We start from the raw sequence: 16,028 nt of genomic DNA on the forward strand, positions 1-16,028 counted from the left end.
GAAGAATTCAATCCATTATTTTAGTGCTGTAAGGCAAGTGATTCCTATTACGATCATTCCGCCTGGTACCCTTACGCACCGCAGTGGAATATAAGTGCCAGCCATTGTGAAGCTTCTGGCCTGGCTTTTGCCCTTCATAAAATACTGCGCCCTGGAGAACGTGTTTGCTCCTTGGGGAGCAAACATATTGGAGAGCAATATGGTTACTGTGTACACCATTGCCATCTCCGCAGCCCCAGAATTCGAAAGCTGCAAGTTTATAACTGTAATCATGGATTGGATCCAAGGGACCATGAACAGAAGGAACACAGATGCAAGGGCTGTTTTCAGTAACACAATAGTTTGCATAGTGCTCTTCGGATGCTCACCCTCTTGCAAGCAGAGCACTGCCTCTGGATTTTCACATTTTCTCGTGCAAAGCTCTAGAGCAGGGTTAATCAACCTGGTGATCTCCAGGTGATCTTGAACTACGACTATCATCATCCCATAGGAAGTTGACTTGGAAACTACTACTAATCCAGAATGCGGCAGCTAGACTAGTGACTGGGAGCAGCCACAGGGACCATTATCACACCGGTCCTGAAAGACCTACATTGGCTCCTGGCACGTTTCCGAGCAGAATTCAAAGTGTTGGTGCCAACCTTTGAAGCCCTAAACGGCCTCAGCCCTGTATACCTGAAGGAGTGTCTCCACCCCCATCGTTCAGCCCGACACACATCCAGCCCCGAGGGCCTTCTGGCAGTTCCCTCACTGTTAGAATTGAAGCTACAGGGAACCAGGCAGAGGGCCTCCTCATGTTGAGTGGTGCAGTTTATCAATAGACCTGAGATTCTCCTGTACTTCCTTTGCTCAGGCACCAATCTGCTTGATGTTAGAAGAACATAGGAAGCTGTCTTATACCAAACCAGACAATTGGTCTATCTAAAGCCTGATATCGCCTGTCCTGAATCGCAGCAGCATTCCAGGGCCTCGGGTAGAGGTACCCTCCTAGTCCTACCTGAAAATACCAGGGATTGAAGTTGGATCCTTCTGCATACAAAGAAGCATATGAACTACCATTGTGTTCATGGTCCTTCAGAGAGAGAGAGAGAGACTGGTATTTTGATGCTTTCTTCCATTGCTTTAGATAAAGAGTGAAAAAATAGCTGCATTCGTCAAAACAAGTAAAAAAGCTGCTTGTACTTTTGACCTAGTTTCCTTTCTCTCCCCACCCCATCCTTCGAGCCAGCTTTTTCTTTTGTCAACAAAAATTGTGATTTCTTTGGGAACAAGACATCCGGTTTCTCTTTCTAGGAGTTTGACTGTCTCTCTGCAACTGTCTCTCTTCACTCTTTGGAGTCAAACAGGCTGGGTCACTGCTTGAGGGCTGTACGAATGACCTGTGGTTTCTGAATCCCCAACTGGTAAGTGAAAAAAGGAGAGATGTGGCTGGAATGATTTTGGATACATAAAAAAAAAAGTGGTGAAATGTGTCCCCGCTAGCTATTAAAACTCAGTTGGACTGCTATCTGCGTATCTGAAATATTTAAACCATCTATTCCTTCGGGCAGAGTTTTCAACGGCTAGAGTACTGCCAGATCAAAAGTCCTGTAGTGAAAGGCAACAGAAATCTGTTTTTCCCCCCCCTTCTCTTTGATGTGGATTGGCTGAAAACTGCAGCTAAAATTATGGGCTGCATCCTCTTCCTATAGATCCACCATATACTTGAGTTGTTGTTGTTGTTTTCATTCAGCACCAAGGCATTTTTGCATTTGATTTCCTATAGCTACCAAGATTAAGATATAGAGTGGTAGTGGGAGTGCAAATGAGTTTGGGTTTGCTCACAGTGACCCTTTCACCATCTGCTCTTGTAATCAGCCTATGGTGATCCTGTTGCATTGTGTTGCCTTGTGCAGGTGGAGGTGGAATAGCTGTAGCTCTGTGAGTGGTTGGTCATTTGCTTTGTGCATAGAAGGCCCCAGGTTCAATCCCTGGCCCCTGCAGTCAGAAGGGTCATCTCGTAGCAGCACTACTAAGCAAGCTGGTGTTGCTTGATGCAAGACAGCTTCATATTAGAGGTAGTTCAGTGCTAGAGCATCCACTTGTGCTCAGAGCGCCTGGTTTTAACCCCCAGCATCTCCAGGTATGGCAGGAAATGTGTAGGCAATGCTGAGTTAGATGGACCAAATGGTCTGACTTGGTATAAGATAACTTCCTATATAGGGACGCAGGTGGCGCTGTGGGTTAAAGCCTCAGCGCCTAGGACTTGCCAATCGAAAGGTCGGCGGTTCGAATCCCTGCGGCGGGGTGCGCTCCCGCTGCTCGGTCCCAGCGCCTGCCAACCTAGCAGTTCGAAAGCACCTCCGGGTGCAAGTAGATAAATAGGGACCGCTTACCAGCGGGAAGGTAAACGGCGTTTCCGTGTGCGGCTCTGGCTCGCCAGATGCAGCTTTGTCACGCTGGCCACGTGACCCAGAAGTGTCTCCGGACAGCGCTGGCCCCTGGCCTCTTAAGTGAGATGGGCGCACAACCCCAGAGTCTGTCAAGACTGGCCCGTACGGGCAGGGGTACCTTTACCTTTACCTTTAACTTCCTATGTATATTTTATTCCCCACCCCAAACCAGATCTTCCTTTCTGGGTTCTTCCTCCACTTTGTGCAACACCACTCTTGAAATCTGCCTGTTCTTTTCTGATAAAGTTGCAAATGACACCTTTGGGTAGAACAATTTCCCACCCACCTCTCCACTTCATCCCCTTTCCTCTGCTTTCGTCTGCTTTCTTCTGTGCTGGTTGGCTGCTGGTTGTGCCTCATTCATCATTCTCTGTGCCAAACCATCATTATATGCCCCAGTGCCCAAACACCATGCGATCTATTTTCTGCTGGATGCTTTGCTGACTTATTTGAATATACTCTGTGTGTGTGTGTCTCTCTGTGTGTGTGTGTCAGGATATGGAATAGTGTGTGAACAGGACCACACAGGTGCAGCCTTCGTGCTGCTGGTGGGGTCACCGTCTGTATATGGCAGGACAGTACTGAATCAGTGCAAATATTTAATGAAATGAAAGGGGGAAAGATTGGGGGGCAAAAAGGTAAACTTAAAAAGCGGTGAGAAGGATGCAGACTACTGTAGGAGGGTTTGAACAGGCGATCAGGCTCTGAGGTCGTGAGCACAGCCAGATCCCAGTTGCATGAGGATTGTGAATTGCAACACCTGTGTATGCCTGGATGCAGCTTGCCGGTTTGGTGGGGTCCGTGCAGAGCTGATCCAGCCCTTAGGCAGGGCGAGGCCACTGCCCCAGGTGGCACACCTGTGGATGCCCTGCCACCTCTGACAGAGAAGCTGGCACCAGATTTTGCAGAGTGCAAGAGGTTTTCCCCCAAATCAGCACAATCTTTCCTGAAATCGGCGCCAAGGGTGGCACAGCTTCTCTGCCAGCAGTGGATATGGCAGGGCACACAGTGGCGGCAGAAGCAGATCGGTGGTGGCAGAAGCAACGGCAGGACAGCGTGGCACTTCCCATTTCGCCTCGAGTGGTGAAACAGGATGCCTCTGCCCCTGGGTCTACGACTCTAATGGCTAGCTTTGTTATTTTCTCTTTCGCACTCAGATTCCCAAAGCTATGTCTATGCTGTTTAAGTCTTTTCTTAACTGTCTTCTATTATAAATGCTTGTATTTATAACTTCCTTAAAGCATTGCATTTATCCTGGTGTGGCTTCTTAAGTAAGTGTGGCTCCGAATCTGATACCTGGCTGCTTGGTTCTGTGCTGCCAAATAAAGTGTAGACTTGGGGCTCAAAAGACAGTGAGTGGTTTATTTGGCTCTTGTCTTTGTGAATTCCAAGGACACCCAGAGAACAATCTGAGTTTGCCCTAGCTCAGGTTGGGGGATAGTAGGGATGGAAGCAGTGCTACCTGACAGGGTTGGCTTTTACCCTGCCCAGCAATTATCTAGGATCCCCAACACCAAAGGATCTCCAGTGGGCCGTTGGTTGTGGGGGAGGGTGTTGGTCCAGGCCTAAGAACACCCACCAGGAGAATCTTTTGCATGATCCACCACCAGTGGTTATGAAAGCATCAACACCAAAAAGCTGAAAAGCAATCTCCGGTATCCCAGCAGTACAAACTTTGCAGGGAGTAAGAGTCTCGCTCTTGTTTTGAGCTCTTGAAATCCTCAGTTTGTGCCAAGCAGCTTTTCTCGGAGCCTTGCGGCAGGCACCAGCTTGATGCAAACAGCTGCTTTGGCTTTAATACTGGAACCAAATTAACTTCTACTTGCCGAAGTTTACTTCGCCACTCAGTAGTGCATTTTAATCGGCAAACGGAGACGAAAATCTCCCGTAAAGCAACCCTCATGAGTCTTTGCAAGCCATTAACTGTCAACAGTTTCTTTTGATTGAGTAATCCAATTAATTTGCTGGCAGGGTTCCCAACAAAATGCTGTTGCTGCTTATAGTTATCTGACATCTGTCCTTAAACTTGTTACATCCACTTCCTTTGGTGGAATATTGGGGCGGGGGGTTAGTGTTGGGAGGGAGCGTTCCATACAGGCCTCTGGAATTTCCTGCTAATTTTAATCAAGATGTCTTACGGAAGTAGGCTAACAAATTTGTTGTGGCGTAAGTTTTTGTGGTCTTGAGCCCCCCTTTGACAGAAGCATGTGGTGAAATCTTAGTTGGCAGGTACCGTATTTTTTGCTCTATAAGACTCACTTTTTCCTTCCTAAAAAGTAAGGGGAAATGTGTGTGTATCTTATGGAGTGAATGCAGGCTGCACAGCAATCCCTCTTGTTGTTCTGGCTTCTGAGATTCAGAATAATTTTTTTATTGTTTTCCTCCTCCAAAAACTAGGTGCGTCTTATGGTCTGGTGCGTCTTATAGAGCGAAAAATACGATATATACAGCAGAAAATTGTAAGGTGAGAGTTGAATTGCCAGGAGATACTGAAATCAGTGATTATTAGAGTTTAAATGTGTGTTAAATAGCCACCTTTACAGTAGCAGATGGGTGACAATTGCTGAGATGATTGTATTACTAATATTTATAGTGGGGCAATGAACCATTTTGAAGAAACAGTCATAGATATCACAGATAGCCTGGCATTGGTAAACTAATTAACATGTGTGGAATGATTAAGAAACTTTTGTCTCTTTAAGTGGAATTGAGTCTGCAAAAACTTGTGCCACAGTAAATTTGTCTTTAAGGTGCCACAAGACTCTTTGGCTGTTTTTGCTGCAACATTGCTAATCTCTCTGGAAATCTGTTAAATGTTAACCTCTCAGCATGCCATGCTTCAACCAGAGAGGGCTGTAACTTGCTTTGGAATTGTAAATTTTGTTTTGATGCCTTTTCGAGATGCATGTTTATAGGAGTTTGGAGAGAAGCAGGGGAATGACTTGTCATGGATGCTTCCTTGGCTGGCTTCCAAGGGGTGAGAGTGATGAAACCATGGTTCTTAATTTTGGAACACTAAAACAAGACCCATGTGTATTCACATTGCAGAATGCCGTTCTGTTAAGATATTTTCTTAATGCTTCATGCCTTGTGTCATTCATCGGCTGGGGGTATGCAATGAACACATTTTCTGCATGGCAAGTCATCAGATATTTAATACTGTGCTGTGTGTATTGTTTGTGTAGTATTTACACTTTCGGGGCTTGAAACATGGCAAGGTAATTTCCCTCTGCTGTGTTGCACATTGCAGTCTTACCATCGCTGCACGGACCAGGTAGGGGCCAGAGAGATGTCTTCACACAATGCCCATCACCTGATTTGTTTCCACATGCCAAACTCCAATTCATCAAAGCTGTCATCTGAGCATGTCCAATGGCTGTCCCATGTACATGCCGCAGCTTACCTGCAGCTCTTTCAAATCAGATGGAAGCTGGTTTGAGGGAAAGTGCACCAGACTGGAGTATTTCTCAAGAAGCTACAGGGATCCTATGGATTGTGTCCTCAGCTTAAAACCAGCAATGGGAGCATGATGAAGCCAGATTAAGTGGTCGTGGGTACACAGCCTCTGTCACTTGCAAAACACTAACTAACATCCTCAGGATTCTGGTGTTCACTTAAAAAATGCCTCTTCTCTTGTCTCTTAAGATCTTTCAAGGAAAACTTGTTCCATTTAAGGCACAGCAGGTGAATCTGAGATCCAGGACCTTCTCGCACGTGGCACTTGCCCAAAGAAACTCAGCTTTTAGACTCGCAAAAAAAAAAAAAAAATACCTTCCCCCTTGCCCCAAGATGGCTTTCAGCCGATTAGAATGCTAATGTTCAGATTTCAGACTTACCAGTAGCTGAGCAGTTCCTGACCTGTCTGTCCTTAGTTGTTTTTTAAATTTGCTATATCCAATTACTATGATGTGATATTTATGCTGATTTTATTAACTGCCCGAGGAGCTTCTGTTCAACTTTAGTACAAGTCTCCACTGTATTAAAGAGTCAGCTGATACTTTTTGTGAAATAATAGCTATTGGCTAAGATCAAGTGTAAGTGCTTTTTTTTGGGGGGGGGTAAATGCTTCAGGTCCAGCATTTCGGCCATTGAGTTCTGAGTCTGATGTGGCCATAGCTTAGTGGTACAGCACCTGCTTTTCATGTAGAAATACCTGGGTTAAATTTCCAGTATATTTCCAGGTAGGGCTGGAAAAGGCTGCCTACCCGAAATCCTGGAAAACCGCTGCAAATCAGTGTAGAAATACTGAACTAAATGGACCAATGATTTGGCTCAGTTTCTGCCTTGAGACCAGCAAGTCTCCCATGTAAATGGGGACAGTGGCTGATATTGGGGCCTCAAATTTCAGCAGAGCCCTGTGTGATGCCAAAATTCGGTTCCCCTCCGCCTTTCACGCCGCGTTGTAAATCATATTTTCGGCACCCCAGAGGCTCCACACCGGTTGCTCTCCCCTAAATCCTCCTCTGATGAGGATTCTTTTGTTTCCAGTAGGAAAGAATAGGCTGCTTCATTGACTGTTGTCTTCTGTTGGAACATGTCAATTAGCAAGAGAACAAAGTCCTCTTTAGTTTTCACACTGACACCACCTTACCCAGCAGTTGAGCATTTTTGCTTCATGGCTCCCCAGCGTATTCTCAAAGGCCGTTTGATAAAAGAAATCGTGGCACTTGACAGTAGAGGGCAGTAGTTTGCAGATGCTTGTTATCTGCTGCATTTTGGCAGAAGCAAGGCCCAGAAGTGCCTTTTGCTGTCAAAAGTGGCAAAAAAGGAGAACTTTCTCGCAAAGTGCCTCAAGACTTCCAGCCTGTATTTAAAATTATTTCTCACATCCTCTCTTTATAGCAAATGACTTCATGTTTTTAAGATTTTTAATGGCAGAAAATATTTCATTATTTGTTTACAAGTTGCAATGTGAAGTGAAGCAATATACCAGATGATTAAACAGAAAAATAGAAATGCATGAACTGTCATCCATGAGTCCTGGGTAGGATGTGCTGCAGGGAATGTTCACAACAGAGGAGAAGAAGAAGAAGAGTTTATTATTTATACCCCACCCATCTGGCTGGGTTTCCCAGGCACTCTGGGCAGCTTTCAACAGAGCATTAAAAACAGAATAAAACTTCAAACATTAAAAACTTCCCTAAACAAGACTGTCTTCAGATGTCTTCTAAAAGTCAGATAGTTGTTTATTTCCATGACATCTGACGAGAGGGCGTTCCACAGGGCGGGCGCCACTACCGAGAAGGCCCCTTGCCTGGTTCCCTGTAACTTTGCTTCTCTCAGTGAGGGAACAACCAGAAGGCTCTCAGAGCTGGACCTCAGTGTCTGGGCAGAATGATGGGGTGGAGATGCTCTTTCAGGTATACTGGGCCAAGGCCGTTTAGGACTTTAAAGGTCAGCACCAATTGTGCCTGGAAATGTTCTGGGAGCCAATGTAGGTCTTTCAGACCTGTGTCCTCGGCAGCCACTTCCAGTCACCAGTCTAGGTGCCACATTCTGGATTAATTGCAGTTTCTGAGTCACCTTCAAAGGTAGCCTCACGTAGAGCACATTGCAGTAGTCCAAGCGTAACTAGAGCATGCGAGACAGTCTGCAGGTAGGTAGGGTCTCAGCCTGTGTACCAGATGGAGCTGATAGACGAGCAGTGGGAAGGGGGCCTGGCAACTTGAAGAGCCCTTAAGAACACGAGAAGAGCTTCTGAATCTGGCCAAAGTCTCATCCAGCCCAGCATCCTGTGCTCACAGCAGCTAGTCAGATCCTGTAGGGGAAACCTGCAAGCAGGACCCTGAAGACAAGAGCTCCTTCCCTTCTTATGGTTTTTCTAGCAACTGGTATTCATTACTGCCTCAGACTGTGGAGGCAGAGCATAGTCATTATAGCTGGTAGCCATTGATAGCCTTTTGCTGTTTAGTTGTTTAGTCGAGTCCGCCTCTTCGTGACCCCCTGGACCAGAGCATGCCAGGCACTCCTGTCTTCCACTGCCTCCCGCAGTTTGGTCAAACTCATGCTGGTAGCTTCGAGAACACTGTCCAACCATCTCGTCCTCTGTCGTCCCCTTCTCCTTGCGCCCTCCATCTTTCCCAACATCAGGGTGTTTTCCAGGGACTCTGCTCTTCTCATGAGGTAGCCAAAGCTCTCACTTCCATACATCACTACTGGGAAAACCATAGCTGTAACTATACGGACCTTTGTTGGCAAGGTAATGTGTCTGCTTTTTAAGATGCTGTCTAGGTTTGTCATCGCTTTTCTCCCAAGAAGCAGGCGTCTTTTAATTTCATGGCTGCTGTCACCATCTGCAGTGATCATGGAGCCCAAGAAAGTAAAATCTTTCACTGCCTCCATTTCTTTCACTTCTATTTGCCAGGAGGTAATGGGACCAGTGGCCATGATCTTCATTTTCTGATAGCCTTATGCTTTATCAGTTTGTCTAAAATCCTCTAAAGCTATCCTAATTGGATGCCATCACTGTTCTTGAGTTTCATACTTTAAGTATCTGCTGCCTGAAGAATTGCTTTCTTTTATCTGTCCTGAATCTTCCAACATTCAGCCCCATTGGATGTTTTTCTTGAGTACTAGTCTCATGAGAGAGGGAGAAATATTTTCTCTGCCCCCACGCTGTGCATAATTTTATAACTTCCATCATAGCACCTCTTGCTCATCTTTTCTGTAAACTTACAAGTCTCAAATGTTGTAGCCTTTCCTCATAGAGGAGCTGCTCCAATCCCCTTGATCATTTTGGTGGCCCAATAATGACTAGATTAGAAATACAGTGGTGCCCTGCAAGACGAACACCTCACAAGACGGAAAACCCGCTAGATGAAAGGGTTTTCCGTTTTGGAGGCGCTTCGCAAAACGAATTTCCCTATGGGCTTGCTTCGCAAGACGAAAATGTCTTGCGAGTTCCTGCGGGGTTTTTTCCCTCCCCCCCCTTTTCCTAAGCCCTAAGCCGCTTATCAGCTGATCCGCTAAAAGCCGCTAAACCGCTAATAGCGCTAATCCGCTAAGCTGTCAATGGGCTTGCTTCGCAAGACGAAAAAACCGCTGTACGAAGAGCCTCACGGAACGGATTAATTTCGTCTTGCGAGACACCACTGTATGACAGAGGGAAGCTGACTTCATATATTTTTTATGTTTTGTTCTTAGTGTTTGGTTTTACAGTGGTAACTCGGAAGTCGAACCGAATCTGTTCCGGAAGTCCGTTCGACTTCCAAAACGTTCGGAAACCAAGGTGCGGCTTCCGATTGGCTGCAGGAGCTCCTGCAGCCAATCAGAAGCTGCGTCGGATATTCGGGTTCCAAAGAACATTCACAAACCGGAACACACACTTCTGGGTTTGCCGCGTTCGGGAGCCAAACTGTTCAACTCACAAGGCGTTCGGGATCCAAGATACGACCGTATTGTCATTTTTCAAACAAATGTTTTGTTTTATGTAAACCTCCTTAGAAGTTTTTCTTGATTAAGCGGTATGTAAATATTGTTGAACAAAATCAAATTTTTGGCAATTGAACATTATGGAACCTTGACCGTGGGTAGTGGACTTCTATCAGTATTGAGGTGATCTGTGGCTTGACAGCAGCAAGCTGCTGGTTTGGCAGGCATGAATTAGTTTTAAGATTTCATATGAACACTGCACATGCAACTCTGTTTTTAGTGGTAAAGAGCAAAAAAGGAGGGGGGGACCCAGTGTGAAATGCTGCAGAAAATGGCTTCCTTCTGTTGGAATTAAGAATGTGGGATATTGTGGGAGGGTTTGGCGAGGTACTGTGAAATGTAGGGCTTGAATTAGAAGCAGAGCGTAGCGTGGAAATGAGAAAAGATCACTTTATCTTGAACAATGTTCCTGGGCTCATAAAAAATAATTTAATTTGTTTTCAATAAAAACCCCTTGGTCATCACTCACTGGGGCAAGGTTAAGTTAATTATTCAGCGCCGTTATAGAGTTCAGGTATTGATCTGCCTTTCTGCTGTACCGCCATCTCCACATTCTGGAAAACCCTTAATACATGCAGGCTGTCTGTAGCAGTGAAACATTTGGGAGTTCAGCTACTGCCATTGTAATCACTGTTTTCAGTGCGGGGGGGGGGGGTAAGGCTACATTGCGGTTTCATTACCAGACACGGTCCCCAAAGTGGGACTTTCTAGAAAATATTTGAAAAGGTAAAAGAATGTTTTTCGAGCCATCCAAATGTGGCTGAAATCTTTAAGCAGGCTGCAAATGTAGGGATTTTGTGTTAGGAAATGCACACGAAGCAAATAGCGTTCTGCCTTAAACCAGGTCAGACGATTTGTCCATTAAGCCCCATATTTTGTCTGCTTTGCCCTTGCAGCAGCAGTTCTTCATGGTCTTGGGGAGATGATCTTCCCCGTCACCTTATTGCAGGGGTCGGCAACCTTTTTATACCCATGGACACATCTGGATTTTTGAGCAAGTGTTGTGCATGCCACCACCTCACTTCCCTCCTCCCTTTCATCAAACTGCCCCCTCCCCTCAAGAAAGTGAGAGAAAGAGTGCAGAAACACATATGCACACATACTCCCCCCCCACACACACACACCAAGGGATCTGGGTAAAAGTCAAATTGAATCTGACCCTTGACAAGCACATAGAGCTGAAAGAGGAAGTGAGATAGAGTGTCACTCTAGTAACTTCCTCCTAGAGAGCCAGTGTGGTGTGGCGGTTAAGAGCGGTTGACTCGTAATCTGGGGAACCGGGTTCGATTCCCCGCTCCTCCACATGCAGCTGCTGGGTGACCTTGGGCCAGTCACACTTCTCTGAAGTCTCAGCCCCACTCATCTCACAGAGTGTTTGTTGTGGGGGAGGAAGGGAAAGGAGAATGTTAGCCGCTTTGGGACTCCTTCGGGTAGTGATAAAGCAGGATATCAAATCCAAACTCTTCTTCTTCTTTGATTCCGTGTGCTTCTCTTTTTTCCTTTTTTTTTTTTTTGATAACAATTTATTGATTTTCCAAAAATAGCATAAAAGAATGAAAAATAATAACAGCAATCTTTTTAAAATTAAAAATTAAAAATTGAAGTAAAATAAAAACAGAAAAAAAATCATAAGTAAATTTTGCTTGACTTCCCTCCCCTCCCCCTCTTGGTTTGATTGTTTAATACTTATTCATGCACGTCCATAAAACCTTATAAGTATTCTTCATGATCCAATTTTAAACCTTCTTCATCTTAATACAAGTGACATTTAAAAGTTATACTAGTGTAAAAATCTGTACACAAAGCTCAAAGGATATGCATTAAATATTTACCCCCTTTTTAAAATTCGAAGTCCTTTCTTGGGTTTCAAGTTATCTAATTTATCCTGCATAGTTCAAAAGTTTATTTTGCCAATCTTCTTCTTTGGCGGAGGCTTCTTCCTTCTGTCTTGGCCTGGCATCGACTCTTGAGTACAGGAACAATACCTTTCGTTCAGTAAGTCCATCAAAACTTGTACATCTCAATATCATATCTTCAATTTTTTCCCCAACAACAGTCATTTTCCACATAATTCAGGTGGTCAGAAAGGCCCAACAGAGACTCCATTTCCTCAGGGTCTTGCGAAAGAATAATGTTAAACAACAACCTTTTACCAGTCCACAATAGAAAGTGTCCTTTCATATTGTATCACAGTGTGGTATGCTGGCCTGACAGCCATGGACAGAAAGTCTCTACAGAGGGTATTGAATACAGCACATGATATCATGGGCTGTCCCTTGGGATTTTTGCTTTAGGAGAGTGAGAAAAATGCTCAGCGATGACTCACACCCCGGCCATCACCTCTTTAATCTTCTACCCTCGGGCAGGAGATATAGAAGTATAATCAGCCGTACCAACAGGCTAAAAAATAGCTTCTGTCCGTGGGCTGTTAGGCTGTTGAATGGAAAATAGCATAGCGAAATTGACTTGCAAGGTGGTATGTTGTTTGATAAGAGATTGAGTGTTGGGGGTGGGGAGTGAGGCTTGTTTAATTTCATTGTACACAGGTTGTACAATGACAATAAAGATATTATTATTATTATTAGTCCTGGGCCATTCTGTGTGCTTCTCAAGGGAGAAAAAGGTAACAGATTGGGGGAGGGGCACAGAAGCTTCACAGGTGAGGAAGACCTCAAGGGCATCATTGGGCCTCCAGATGGCACGTTGGCAACCACTGTCTTATATCTTATCCTCTTAAAATGGAAATGCCAGGTGTTGAACCTATATAGTTTGTCTGTATGCAAAGCGTGTCCCTTACCACTGAGCTATGGCCTCCTCCTCTTGTGCTCTCACATACCCCTATGTTTCATCAACCTGATGTCCTCCAGATGTTTTGTTTATTTATTCAATTTATATACCGCTCTTTATCAGAAGATCCCTGGGCATTGTACAACATTAAGAAAACACATTACGGAACATCAGTGAAAGAAACATAATAAAAAACATAATGGCAGACAGCCTAATAGTAAAATAATAATCATCATCATAATAGTCCCCCACACTTTCACAGGTTGTAGATTATTTAATAGCCATAGGCCTGGGTAAAGAGGAATGTTTTACCCTGGCGTATAAAAACATGTAGTGATGGTGCCAGACAAGCCTCTCTGGGGAGAGCATTCCACAGTCTGGGGTTTTAGACTACAACTCCCATCATTCCCAACTGGTACAGCTGCCTGGTCCTCCATGGTTCGGAGGAGCCAGAACGAACCTCAGGCTCCCATTCCTCTTTGCACAAGGTGATTTGCTCCCATTCTTCGTAGTTTCAAGAGATGCAGTTTGTCAAGACGCTTGAATCGGGCAAGCTATCCATTTTCTCTAGGGCAGAATTGGAAACCGTGGCTTGATCTGAGTTTTCCGTTTCGGTTTGGAAGTAAACCATGGCTTGAACAAAATTAGAAAAGGGGGAGGGATTTGGAACATGCCAGTGGACAAAAGAGTGCGTTCCAAAATACGTCTTGGATGATTAACTAAACCAGCCTTCCAGAATTCTGGTGCTTTCCCCGTGCTTTGGGCTTGCGACTCCCATTAGCCCCGGCCAGCATGGCCAACGGCCAGGAATGATGACTGTTTTTGGAAAGAACCAGAAGGCACCAGCTTAGAGAAATCTGGTCTAAACCAAGCCTTTGAATCTAGTTGCTTCTAGGTGTATCACTACATTGCGGACGCCTATTGAACATTTGTTCTGATAGGTTTGCAAGGAGGTTAGATGGTGTTGCACCAAAGCAAGCCTTACCTCTGGGTGCATTTTGCCCTGCCCTCAATTATTTTAAAAAGCCCAATTTTTGGGGGGGAGCAGGTTTGTTGCACCAGACCTCCCAGTCAACTACAATTGTGTGACTGGAATTTGCCTGTATGGGATTGCATCCCAGCCCAAAATAGTAACCGTCTGCAAGCTTTCCTCCTCTGAACTTTAAATTCCCATTTTAAACCTAAAGGTAAAGGTAAAGGTACCCCTGCCCGTATGGGCCAGTCTTGACAGACTCTGGGGTTGTGCGCCCATCTCACTTAAGAGGCCAGGGGCCAGCGCTGTCCGGAGACACTTTCGGGTCACGTGGCCAGCGTGACATCGCTGCTCTGGCGAGCCAGAGCCGCACACGGAAACGCCGTTTACCTTCCCACTGGTAAGCGGTCCCTATTTATCTACTTGCACCCGGAGGTGCTTTCGAACTGCTAGGTTGGCAGGCGCTGGGACCGAGCAGCGGGAGCACACCCCGCCGCAGGGATTCGAACTGCCGACCTTTCAATCGGCAAGTCCTAGGCGTTGAGGCTTTAACCCACAGCGCCACCTGCGTCCCATTTTAAACCTAGGCAGTGCCAAAGACCCGTCTTTTCAGAGGCATGCTTTATACACGAGTCACTAAGACGGGGAAAAGATATGCACCTCCGCAGCCCTCTTAATTTCAGAAAGGAGCACTGCTAATGAGAACAGTGGGAACTCTGAACTCCAGCTGAGAACCGAGGGCTGTCTCTTTGTAAATTTCCAAGTCGAATTGGTCCTTCATTGCATATGTTTCATTTGCAGGCTGCTGCAGTATGACCCTTCACTGACCCTCTCCGGAAGAAGCACAACTTCTCCCCCTCAGTTACTCATGTGCATTCTCTTCTTTAAGTTTGACCCGCGACCTGTTTCCAAAAATGCATACAGGTAATTTTCAACTCTGGTTATATTAGTCTCTTATCTAAATGTTTTGCTGCCATAGCTGCTGGGATATGTAACACTATTCATGGGATTGCTCGCTGTGCTGGCTTTGCTGTGCTGTTTGTGACCTTAATCTAACCTCCTATTTGTCTCCTAAATGGAAAACCAATGCCGTAAAGAAAACTCCCCCTCCATCCGCCTCCCCCTCTCCCTTTTTTTTCCTGGCACCTAGGAAAAGGTAGAATTGAATCAGCAGAACATTGTCGTTTGCACCTGTTTTCATATTTCCTATGTTGCAGGAATTTATGTACAGTGGTACCTCGGGTTACATACGCTTCAGGTTACATACGCTTCAGGTTACACACTTGACTAACTCAGAAATAGTGCTTTAGGTTAAGAACTTTGCTTCAGGATAAGAACAGAAATTGGGCTCCGGCGGCGCGGCGGCAGCAGGAGGCCCCATTAGCTAAAGTGGTGCTTCAGGTTAAGAACAGTTTCAGGTTAAGAACGGACCTCCGGAATGAATTAAGTACTTAACCCGAGGTACCACTGTATAGGTTGGGGGGGTTGCCCCTCCAGCAGATATCATGCACATGCACATGCATCCCAGTACCAAAATCAGCACAATCACTTTTGTGACTTTTGTGACTTGTCCCCACAAAACACTTCATCACAGTTTCTTCCTATTTACAGTGGACGCTCAGGTTGCGAACGTGATCTGTGTGGGAAGCACGTCCGCAACCCGCAACGCCACGTCTGCTCATGTGCGGGTCGCGATTCGGCACTTCTGTGCATGCGCAAGTGCCGAAACCCGGAAGTAACCCGTTCCAGTACTTCTGGGTTCGGCGCGGAGCGCAACCCGCAATCACACAACCCAAAGCGTCTGTAACCCGAGCTATGACTGTATTCAAAGGGCCTCTGCTGCACAATACCAAATGTAACATTTCACTAATAAATGTATCTATGTATTGGCTCACTGGGAAAACTTCATAAATTCGTATAGACATGTGAGCTCAGCTACTCAGCAGCCCCTCTGCCTGAGTAATAATCCCTGGCTTCCTGATACCTGAGTGCCAGAGAGGTAGCCATTCCAGAAATAACAAACCTAGATGAAGACAAAAGGGTGTGATTAACTTGGCTGGGAAACAGGGAAATGTAAATATCTCTTTTGTTCCACTTGATGGGTGTTTTGGAGGGCAAGGGGATGAATGGGGCAGGATCCAGGATGCTCAGATTACTGCCACCAGACCTCTCCTTTCATGATGTAACCATAATGTATTAGTGATGTAGTTTGGGGGAGTGTAACATGGGGATTAGCAGCTAATAAAAGTTTGGGTTCTCTTTTGTACGGGGCTTCCATCTTGTTTCACCTTGTGGCAGGTAGGAGTCCTGTCGTGACAGTCTTCAATAAAGACGAAGTTACTGGCTGCTGTCATATGCTCTGATATGATATTCCTGGCTGGCGTCCTTGTTCTTTGTCCAAGGGA

General features: G+C 45.5%; 1 protein-coding gene and 1 long non-coding RNA gene across 4 annotated transcripts in view; one reads left to right on the forward strand and one right to left on the reverse strand.

Annotated features, from left to right (window-relative positions):
- Window positions 1-16,028, reverse strand: part of LOC307205152 — a 153,840-nt gene that overhangs the window by 93,682 nt on the left and 44,130 nt on the right. The window lies entirely within an intron of this gene.
- The window catches only part of TANGO2 (transport and golgi organization 2 homolog), a gene marked incomplete at its 5' end in the record, with an annotated part of 105,670 nt that overhangs the window by 22,099 nt on the left and 67,543 nt on the right, over window positions 1-16,028 (forward strand). For 2 of the 3 annotated variants that reach the window (XM_079957057.1, XM_079957059.1), the window contains one exon: window positions 14,425-14,547. In XM_079957057.1, the coding sequence (XP_079813183.1) occupies window positions 14,425-14,547 (123 nt within the window). Of the gene's footprint in view, window positions 1-1,277; window positions 1,404-14,424; window positions 14,548-16,028 lie in introns of those variants that run through there. The other variant, XM_079957058.1, reaches the window with a different exon arrangement.

Source organism: Podarcis cretensis, assembly GCF_951804945.1.
Source record: "Podarcis cretensis genome assembly, chromosome: 16".
NCBI classification, from domain to species: Eukaryota; Metazoa; Chordata; class Lepidosauria; order Squamata; family Lacertidae; genus Podarcis; species Podarcis cretensis.